At 49.2% G+C, this 11,401-nt stretch overlaps 1 protein-coding gene across 1 annotated transcript in view; it reads right to left on the reverse strand.

Moving 5' to 3' along the window:
• Window positions 1-11,130, reverse strand: part of GAS6 (growth arrest specific 6) — a 35,754-nt gene extending 24,624 nt beyond the window's left edge. Inside the window, exons 1-2 of the mRNA XM_084296811.1 lie at window positions 10,930-11,130; window positions 10,635-10,801 (exon numbers count right to left, since the gene is read on the reverse strand). Coding sequence (XP_084152937.1) covers window positions 10,635-10,801; window positions 10,930-10,999 — 237 coding nt within the window. The 5' untranslated portion in view covers window positions 11,000-11,130. The remainder of the gene's footprint in view (window positions 1-10,634; window positions 10,802-10,929) is intronic.
• Window positions 11,131-11,401: the final 271 nt, after the last annotated feature.

An 11,401-nucleotide genomic window follows, 5' to 3' on the forward strand; every position in this document is an offset into this window, starting at 1 on the left:
GGTTCCCTGTAGCTACTTGGCCAATTTGTCAGCTCCTCACCTTATATTTCAGGCTCACCAAGCATCTTGCCATCCAGAAAGCCACTCAGGAGTCGCAGGATCAAAATGCAGGAGGGAATTGTAAGACGGGGAGAGAAATGTTTGCCTTTCCATCCAGTGCTGATCTCACCAAGCTCTCCAAGCAGTAACACCTCGGTGCAGACAAGAGGAAGGCAAAGGTGCTCAGGCCAGCGCCTCACAGGAGCACCAACCTCTGTAAGACCTTCAAGGGCCTGGCCTCTGTAGACCTGCAGCGTGCAGGCCCACTTTCAGTGAGGGTTACAGGTGACAAGACATCTGCCACCAGCAGCACAGCTCAGCTGAGGCCTCAGGTGGAGAGGGAGAAACAGCAGAGACCGGGAATTGCCTCACATCTGCAAGGCCCCGGCCTCACAGCCAAGTTGAAAACACGGCACGGGGCCCGGCCCTCCAGACAGGTCCATGCCTGCTGACTGCAGCTCAGTGCAAGAGACCTTTTCTTTCCTGTCCAGGAGGCAGAGCTGTGAGATTTAACAGAGATTTAAGCACTACAGCCCCCACCCTTGCCACACAAACCCAAGTGCATGCTATGGAAGTACAGACACACCTTTTGATGCGTTAAACACAACGCTTGGGCTCCAGCATTCAACAGTGGTGCAAGACCTAGGCGTGCACACTTTTGTTTTGGGGTAGAGTGACACCAAATATTTTTTCAGGGGGCTAAGAAGTTCCTCTCCCACCCACCTCCACAGCTAGCCTTATAACGCAGTCGCTACGACCCTTAGTGTGGGTATCTAAAATGGGAAGAGAGCTTAAGTCTATAACTTCTGCAAGGAGAACAACAAAGCAAAGCAAGCCACCGCCGACAAAGCACAAAGCTCCAGGTTGTTCAGTGTGTTTTTCTTTAATTTAATTTAATTTTATGTCATGTTGTGTTACTTCAAGTGTTAATTTCAAGAGCAGTAACCTGAAGGTACGGATCTGTCCCAGGGCTGTGGAGCTGACGGGGCAGAAGTATCAACGTCAGCCTGCCAAAGGAAACCTACCCTAAGCTCATGACCTCTTTTCAGCTCGATGGCCAAACCTTTTCTTAGTGCTAAAATCCAGAAGTCAGTGAAATTACACAGGATATGCTGCGTTTTCAGAGAAGATGGAAGAACGTGAAATCAAGCAGCCCTTCCATGAGTCACGGTGTATAAATAGCCCTTCCGAAACCATAACAATGACCCCGTCTACACCAGCAAAATGTTCTCACTATTGCTTACAGCAATTGGCAAGGCCGGGAACCTCAGCCAGAAGGGCCTGCCAACTGCTTCTGTTTGCTTTGTTTGAGCACCAGGTCAGGTAATCCCGATCGGGGCTGAACCTAATCAGTGCCTTGTCTGAGCTGCCGCAGCAGCAGATAACCATCTACACGAGGACCTCATCGACTCGCATTAGCAATGGTAATTTCTGAAAAAGCATTTGCTTAGTGCAGACAGGCTGCTCAGTCTCTGGCAACTCCCAAGTTGCTGATATTATGAAAAGCAGAGCAAATAAAAGCCGCAGCAAATTCAGGCCTCCTTCAGACACTGCAGAGAAGCATGGAAAGGCACAAGTCCAACTCATTTTGCCTTCGCGGCTCTGCTTCTCGACGAAAATTTGCCTCCAGAAATAAAATGCCGAGAAACAAAGCCTGTGTCAGAACACATGGCTTTGCCTACCAGCACAAAATCTGTCTTCAGCACAACTGCTGCTTTTGTAGAGCATTTGCTGAGTAACTCGTAGCTGACGTGCGTGTCGTGCTGCCTCTCAGGCTGCAGTGACAGCTCCCACACCATGCCCTTTTCTCATTTCCATATAGTGACTCTCCCTTTTTCTCCTTTCAGTACTGGATGTTTGACGTGGGCATGGCACAACCTCTTTATTTATAAATACACTTCATCTTTCCGCGCTGCGGGCCTGCAAAGAGATGGCCAAACATAATTGTCTGTAAGTTATTGTTTAACTTGGGTGTGCAGTTATACCAACCACTGCTCGACTGCTGTAACTTGGGAATGCAAATCTCATTAATGCTCAAGAGCGCCCTGCATTGTTTTTTAAACCGGGCTCTTGCTGCATGGCAAATCTCATGCTGAATGATTAGGCCTACCTCCCAAACAATGTGATTAACCAGTCCTACAATTCACAATTTTAACTCTATAGAAACCCTAGGTATAGAAATTAAGCTCCAGTCAATGCCATGTGGCTTGCACAAGCTTTGCCTCTCCATGTAAGGAGCTCAACCAGGTCAGTTTGCCTCCTGTTTTGCTTTGGAGCAATGTGCTTTCTCCACGCAAAGAATAAAGAGAGCTTCTCCCCACAATCCAGCAAGCAAGGCCCTAGAGAACCAAGTAGGTCATGCTACAACCCAACAGCAGCCTCAAAGTCTCATCTCCCATGACCACGGCTAAATTGGTTAGGGCAGCTTTGAGATTTTGTGTCCATTTTCACATTGCCCAGCTATTCTGATGCACGAAGCCTGTGAGTGCCCCTTCCCCTGAGTTGCTGATCTTTCCAAACAAGACCATCAGCAGTAGTACCTGTTTCATAGAGATGAGGCTCCCCTGTGCAATCTTGAAGACTGGAAACCAAAATGATCTGTTACCTCACCCTCTGAGAGGCAGGACTGCTTTTCCCACCTCAGCAAAAGATGTTGCGCCGCGGTGAGGAAAAACCCAGCAATGATTAGAATGCACAATCACAGGAAAAAAAAGTAATGAAAGGAAAGAAAAGAAGGGGAAAAAAATGTTCATGTGTGTCCAGCCAAGCAAAACACAGATACTTGACATTTGTAGGGCATGCAGGGAGATTATTTCTATATGCAGCCTGAGGCAGGGCTTGATTGGACAATAACAACGTGAAATCAATGCAACCAGTGCTGAGGACCTAATATTCCAAGAAAAATCACTGGAAGAGTGTTTCCAATGACTGGGTTGCATGCTTTAAAATTATTCTGAATGCTCTCCAATCACAAATGCCTTGAGGTTTTCTCCATTGCTTCAAGATTTAAAGGCTACTTTCCCTCCGGGTGTATTGATGTGCAATTTGGAAAGAGGATCCCAATTTGAGAACAGATCTTCACTCAGCGTTGCTTGTTCAAATCCTCATTGCAATAGTTATAATCCTTTTAAATGTGGTTCAACTCATGCTTGCTTATAAACTTTAGGCAAATTACACAAAACTGAATCCAAAAAAACCCTACCATACTCCTTGACACTATGTGACACTCCGTGACACTCTCCATGACACCAAATAGTGTCATTACTCTGCAATTATTTGCTGTATTTAAAATAAAACAGATTATGCGTCCCATCCAATGTGATTTAAATGTTTGTGATCTCTCTTACAGCTTCTGTAACGTTTCATCCACTGAAGTGAGAAAATACTGCATTTTTCACCCCCTTCCTGTAATCTAGAGGCATTGTAAATTGTTTCTTAGGATTTTGCATAAATGCAGCTGTTGCAACTCACAACAACAACATTCAGCCACTTTCAGGCACGGCCAGATTTTGCCTTAGTGTGGACAGGCGAGCAGGAATGGGGAAGTGACATCTGAGACAACATTAGGCCCTTGTGACAGAATCCGATCTTACACTTCCCTGTTCATTATTTTAATAACTAAGTAACTTTTGCATTTCTGTTCCTGTCCCACACATTTTCTTGGAACTGACCTCGGACTCATTGTTCCAGTGGTCAGCCAAATGTGGTAGCTCTCCGGATGCATGTGATTTGGTACAGTGCAACCAGGATGCATTCTCCTTCTGCCTCTTAATGTGTGCACCCCAATGTCCTGACTGGTAGCGTAACATGATGCAGAATGAAGGCAACACCAACACTTGCCCCTCTTCCTGGGTTTCCACCTCACTTTCCAACTTTACCTTTCCTGTGGGTCGCAGTGCTGTTGCTCAAAGGAGCAGGAAGAAAACCCCAAACAGTAAATAAGGGAACTTCCCAACAGGCATTCTGCATGTGTAAAGAGCCTCTAGAACAGCAAGTTAAAACTGTGTGAGTGGAGGAGAAGGGAAGAGGAAGAATCCCTTCCCACTCCTTCCACAGGTTCTGTTTTCAAATTGCCACTGTTTTGGTGACTTAGCACTTGCTGAATTACTTCATCGTGGACTGAACTATGAGAAAACAAATGTTGCTGCTGCTGCTTTTGTAGCTGTCCTGCCCTGACACTTTCCCCTCTTCATACCCCAGCTCTTTGTCCCGCAGCCTCCAGAGCAGCCGTGCAGCGCGCACCGCCCTTGCCATGTCCCTTCTCAGTTTCTTCTGAACCTCTGATGCTGGCTCCGTTCTTGTTCTTCGTGCCTATTGGAAAGTAATTGCTCGTAATTCATTAAGTTCATTTAGAGTTTGGAGCGCACATGAACCGCAACTGCCAGTTTGTACAGTTTCAATGTTTCCCTTACCTGATTCTCAAGCAGCTGTACTAACACAGTCTATTAATTCCTGGTAGGCTGTTCCTCATTTTTTAATTTAAAAAGCAAACAAAGCAAGCCCGTAACCACAAAACTGTTGTCTTTATTTAATTGGCTTTCTTCCTTTCTCACACACTTTTTAAAACCTATTGTATTCTGCTAAAAAACTCCTGACTTACCCAAACCTTATCTGCTTTTTCCATTGCCCTGCTCCTTGCCCCAAACCTGCACAATCCCCCTGCTTCAATTTACCATTCTTAACATCTTTTTCCATGCTAGCTTCAAGCAGCCCCTTGGTGTAGTATCAGCCACGATTGTTTTCTCCTGCCGCCCCCCTCCTGCTCCATGGGCAGTGCAGCGTGGAGTACTTCCACGATGGGCTGCTTCAGTATTTCCAGGCCTATTCTGCGCTCCTGGGCTCAATTCACACGAGTGGAAACAGATAAAGATCAAGTGGGCACAAGTCCAGCAGAGCTGACGGACCTTTGTCTGCTTCCACCAGCTGCAAACTTCGCTCTCCCTTCTCAATAACCTTTGATAACGCAGCCTTTAGCTAACGACTGCCTCCTAAGGCAGGCGGGAGTACTTTTGTCACCCTCCTGCTACCAAACTCCACTACCTCAACCAAACCCTGTGTCCTCACCACCACAAACACGGATGCATCTTGCTCCACTGTCCCAGTCTGTCTCCCAGACCAGTCAGGCCCACTAACACTTGGTATAAATCCCTTCCATCCTTTGTTCCCTGTATAAAAAGCTATAGGGAGAAGGAAGAGAGGGAAGGGAGAACCTGGTGCATCCCCAGATCTCATCCCAGCTATGCTATGCCTCCATGGCATAAAGCTGGACACTCAAACTTTTCTACTTCTCTCCTTCAAGTCATTCCTGGACAAAAGTCTAAACGTCCTCACATTTTCTTTCTCCAAATCTATTGAGCAGGTAGCAGTGTGCCTAGGAATCCATTCTTCCATACACTGAATCGAAACAGGTTAAATCCTCAAGCCCAGAGCTCTCTGGTAACTCTTTCCCTCTCTCAGATGAATTCTGCAAGAAGAAGAAGAGACATAAAAATCTATACCAGTTATAAATCCAGCTCTTCCTCCACACTGCCAAAACGCCACAACAAATCGATACACTTTGGCAAGAATTTTTGCTGCAAATAAACCCAGATTTTTGCCTGGATATAGAACGAAATATTCTGTGCAGGGATGATGACATCTCTATTTAGAGATGATATCAGGGTTATTCATGTCTAGACAGCACAACATTCACTAAATTACTCAAAGAAATTTTACACTGCTTAACTTCCCCACTTCACTCTCCTCCTACATGCCTTCATGCTTTTGTTATTAGTATTTACAAATGTGCATCTATCTTGGTGTTCTGAGAAATAAGACCTAAATGTTGCTTGCCATGCATTCTTCCCACAAGATCAGAGTGAAGTCTGGACTACCCTCGTCGATGTGTGCAGCCCATCTGTGCTACCATGACCACGCCACGTCACGGAATAAGTAAAGAAATAAAAAAGGACCCATAGCATTGTGAAAAACAACCCAACTGACTGTTATACCCTACACATTGCTTCATCTGCATCTCAGATTCCTGATAAACCCAGCCCAGAAGAAAGATTGCTGGCACTGCTGGATGTTTTGTCAGGATCAGCAACTTTCAAGCCATGGCTGTGAAACGCCCCAAGTAGCCTGGTCGGGTCTCCCTGCTGACCCTGCTGAGGGTGGGGGACTGGACAAGAGACCTCCTGCATCCCTCTCAGCCCAAGTTTTCCTGCAGTTCTGTGCCAGTGCTCCTGCACCTGATTTTAACATCAGATTGGATGTGAGTCCCTCAGAAAGCAACAGAAGTTTTCATGCAATCAGACACTCGTTTTGCACATGTCTGAAAAGCAACCGGCTTTCCGTGATGCCCTGTTGTGGGGCAAATCCTCAAACAGCACACACAGGTGGCCAGGCTGACCTGCATCCTCATTTCGTGGTGGGCCTGACTGCTTTCAAAGTGTTCACCGTGGCAATTTCAATGGCAGACTGCAGCCAGACCAGCAGCTCGTCAACACTAACAGCAGCAAACACGACAAGCAGCGGCAAACAGATGCTGTGCTGATAAGCCGCGGTCCGAAATGATGAGGCTGCACTCAAACATCTTCGCTAGGCTGAGCCTTTCAAAACAGAGAAAATCCTTGCACAAGGTCCCTCTTTTGCTGTATTTACTCTGTAGTGAAATAAATCCAGTGTTTTCCAAGAACACCAGCAGCCACGTTCCCTTCTGCCCTTTGTTTTACGTGCTCGGATAGCCGCATTTTTAGAACAGGTCAACCAAATTCCAGAGCACTTTATCAGTCAGTTAACAAGCTGCAATACCTTGACTGCATACCAAGGTCAAATATTTCTGCAGCACTGCTTTTTATAAGGCCTCATCAACATTTGAGAAGAGATAACATCCTTATCTCCACATCCAAGATATTTTGTAACATCACCCATCCATCACACCTCAAATATCTTTTTAATAGGCTGCATTTAGGAACATAATAGGCTCATACCTCCCATGAAGATGCTTTCCACCCTTATTTTTTCCCAACATGGTGTCTTTTCATTTTCCTGCTTGGTATCCCTAGCCTGAAAGACATTAAAACACAGGGGCCTTCCCAGAAGCCTGCAGTAATACCTAAGGACTTTATAATCAGCTCCATGAACAAGATAGGCTGCAAGACTCATTAGCCAAGGCTCACACTTGTTTTTACCATGTATAGTCATACAACTAGCACAGACTGAGTTTTGTTCAGCCTCCTAAAAAAAAAAAATAACCCACAATCTAAAAATGTTTCAATTGATCTTCCTTCCTCCAGTCTGGGTGAGCTGATATTTATATTTTCCGTAACATAAAAGACAAAAGCAGCGTTGGCCTGCAAATGAATGGCCATTTGGCCCCACCTAACTCGCTATTATTAGCGGCTGATGTAAGTAATTGCACATGTGGCCACACTCGCATGCAGGTTTCAGAAAATGCCCTTCTTCTGCTCACCGCTTGCAGATGTCCCTTCGAAAAGGTGATCACTGGATTAATGAAAACCTGACACAGAAGAAGAGGGCTCTGGTACAGGCACATGTCATTTTGTTCCTACATGCTGGCCTGCCCACTAGATAGGTGCCTTGCCATACCACGCTGTTCTTGGCAAGGTGTCACCGTTGGCTGGATCAAGCCCTTGTTTTACCTGGGATGCATCACGCAAGCTGTCCTGCAGCTTTGCTTCATCTTACCTCAACTTCTGGAGCTGCCTGATTGAACTGGTTAATGTAGTTTCACATCACAACCTGAAGTCTTAGGTCTTTGCAGTGGGTTAACTCTGGTAGGCAGCCGCTCGCTGTCACAGGACGGGGGAGGAGGAAAAGAAGAGCAAAAGCAAGAAAACTTGGGGGTCAAGATAAAAACTGCTTAGTAAGCGAAAGAGAAGTGGGAGAAGAGAGAAAGAAAACAAAGCAGAACAAGTGACCCACCACCTCCAGGTAGATTGATGCCCAGCCAGATGCTGAGCAAAAGAGGGCCAGCCTCCCTGACCCCGATTCCTCTCCCATCGTAGTGCTGATCATGGTGCTACATGGCATGGAACAGCTCTTTGGGCAGTCTGGGTCACCTGCCTGGCTGTGCCCTCTCCCAGCCTCTTGCACACCCCCAGCCTGTTCACAGAAGGGCTGAGAGCCTTGCAGAGAAGGCCTTGGTGCTGTTCTAGCCTTGTTCACCAACAGCTGAAACACCGGGGTGTTATCAGCATTGTTCTGGTCACAGACCGACAACACGGCACCACACGGGCTTCTGTGAAGAAAATGAACTCCATCCCAGCCAGACCCAGTGCAGTCTTGAAATTAGGCCTCAAAATTCCCTTCACACAACTGTAGGAGAAGTAAGAGCAGCGTGGCTTGTAAGACCCATACATTTTGTTAGACTGTATGATGGGCAACCAGGGATGAGAGACAAAGCTGCTGTGCTCGCGCCTTCAGGCCAAATGGAGAAGCATTCCCAGAGCACAGCAAACAAAAAAAAAATGGCTACATTCATGCTCATCTGGAGCTTTACAGCCTAAAAATCAGGAGATGGGCAGACCTGACAGTGAGATGAGCAATGTGTGGATGTGTTCCCCATGGCTGGCCCACCACAAGGTTGTCCACAGGGCTCAGTGCAAGACGAGAAGTGCTGCAGCTCTCTCTTTCTGATGCCACCTCAGCAGCCAGCCTCTGCGACCACACTAAGCCAGCAGAGACAAAAATTTCAGCCCTCCTACACACAAGAAATCAGCAGCTGTCAACCGTAATCTGTGCATTTTCCCCAGTCAATAAAAAGTCCTCGCTTAACCAACGTGGTCCAGCTGCAACCTGACCACATGCTGAAGCGTGACTGCAGATACCGTAACTCCTCGAACTGCTAGGCCTTGGTTTTTCAGCAGTTTTCATCACCCCCCAGTCAACTCCCTCTCGGCTCTCTTCCTTCTTCTTTCAGTCACCAGGACTGGGTGTAAATGCAGCAGCAGGGAGATGGCAACGTGTTAACTCCCCGGTGTTTAAGGGAGACCTCCGTTACCTCCAATGCATGGCAAGATGTGAAAAGATGAAGTCAGTGAGGAAAATCCTCTGTCCGTCGACGCCACAGACACTGCCAGAAGAGTAGTCATCTGTGCCTTACAAAGCCCTGAAGGCTTCCAGTGTTTGTAACAATAACAGTATCTCGTGCACATGGCCTCTGCCACTACTTACTAGAAAGCTGCTAATGAACAGGGCCATCAGCCCCCCAGGCAGGAGGTGCTACAGCTGTTTCCCAGGCAAATTCAAGCAACGTGACAGCAAGGAGCTGCCTGTAGCAAGCTCTACAGATGTACTGCCTGTAGCAAGCTCTTGGGAGCTCTGTGTCTCCGAAGAGAAGGTGGGGGTTGTACTGCTACAAAATACAGTACTTTGGTGTAACAGTGCATGTAAAATAAGCAAGGGGGCACAGATGCTTGAAGCTCATCCAGCTTCGGTGGTATTTCTTCAGAGGTTTCCAGAACTAGAGACTTAGCAGCAGTAACGAAGGGAATGCACAAAAAATTAAATCTTTTGCAATGACAGGAAGTTTTGTTTGTCCCACAGAACGTGCTCCGATGGCATGTCTGGATCTTAGAGAATTTCTGTTAGACACAGAACCCAAATGATTTAATTCTTTTCATTAGAGAACTGTATGTTTGTTTGTTTTTTCTAATATGTAAAATACCAAGTATAGCTAAAAACTCCTGACACATTTATACAGCCTGCCACCCTCTACACTGATCTGTCGGTGTCACCCACCTCTGGCAGCTTCCTTGGTCGGAAGCCAGTCAGCCAAGCTGGTGACCTCACATCACCTTTTTTTCCCGAACGCCACAAAATCCCATCTGGGAGGCGTTTCGTCCCGTGCAGTGGATATTTACACTGTCAGCTCCGTGCCATAAGGACGGCCAGGAAGAAAAGCTCGCTGCCGTCCACAGCGCCTTGTGAGATGGATGTGCCGGCTGGGAGCTGCCTCATGAAGCACACATGTCAAGACTTGCCCGAAACGTAACACATCTGCTCCGCAGTCCCTCCCTCGCCTCCGGTGCGTGTGCCCTGTGTACAAACACTTGCACACGCGCTGCCTCCATCCTGTCATCTCCCGGAGGTGCCGCACCATTAGCGGGAAGGCTCTGCACAGCGTTGGGCTTTTCCATCTGAGCCCTGTGGAAAACCGTGCTAAATCCCTGCAGGGTCACCTCTGCAAGGAGAATCTGAGACTGGAGGCAGGGAGGAGAGGGCGTGAAGGGTAGCTGGGTGTGCAGCTGAGCTTCGTCAAGCATCCCGGCGGCATCCATAGGGCAAAGAGGCTGGCTCTTGGTGCAGGTGGAGCTGCGGGTCCTGGGGTGCACAGCAGCACCGCATCCCCGTACGCGGGCTCCCCTGCTATCGTGGTGACAGCTCCTGAACCCACTGCTCCCTAAAACTGCTGAGCATGACCCGAGGGGCTGCCGAACCCCTTCTGCGACACCTCTGCTCGGGCACACCGCTTGGTGAGGGCATCGCACCCACCTGGGGAGGCAAGCAGGGCGGCGAGGCGCCCCGGGCTGGGGGGCTGCAGAGCCTGCTCCCTACCAGGGGTCAGTTGTGGGGTCTCCTCCCCAGCTTACCGTCTCGGGGTCGTTCTCGAAGACCTCCCGGGCCTCCTCCTTGCTGCAGCGCTCCTCCACGCACTCCCTCTCCAGGTGCCCTTGCTTGGCCTCCTCAAACACCTGGTAGGCTCGCCGCTGCCTCTGCCGCAGGAACTGGGCAGCCTCGGGGGCTCGCAGCAGCACGGCTGAGGACGAGGACGAGGAGGAGGAAGAAGAAGAAAGGAGGCAGCAGTCAGCAGCCTTGCGGGAGAGGGAAGGGGCTGTCCCCGTGTCCCCGTGTGTGTCCCCAAGAAGCCGCCCGGGGGGTACTCACTCTGCGAGGAGTCCGCCGCCAGCAGCACCAGCAGCAGGGCGGCACCCAGGGGCGCCGCGGGCTGCGCCATGGCGGCGGCCGGGGCCGGGGCCGAAGCCGGGGCCGTGGCCGGGGCCGGGGCCGGTGTCGGAGCGGAGCGGCTCGGGGCGGGCGCTGCTGTGGGATCGCGGAGCCTGCCGAGCCCAGCAGGGAGCCGCTCGCCCATCCTACACAACCGCTCCCCCAGCCGCCGAGCCGCGGGACACCCCCGTCCCCTCCCTCCATCCCTCCCTCCCTCCCTCCTCCTCTCCCCTCCCCTCCGCAAAGGTGGAAGGCAGCGCCAGAGCCGGCTGGGCTCTGCTTGAATTAATAAACGTGTCCACCTCTCCACACACAAGCCTTCCCGGTGTGTTTTCTTCACGGTTAAACATGAGGTTTACAGTAGGGTTTTAGGGTGGGTGAGTGAGGTGAGGGGTGTGGAGGCGCTGCGCCA

Source organism: Netta rufina (assembly GCF_964035555.1).
Source record: "Netta rufina genome assembly, chromosome: 1".
Lineage (NCBI taxonomy): Eukaryota > Metazoa > Chordata > Aves > Anseriformes > Anatidae > Netta > Netta rufina.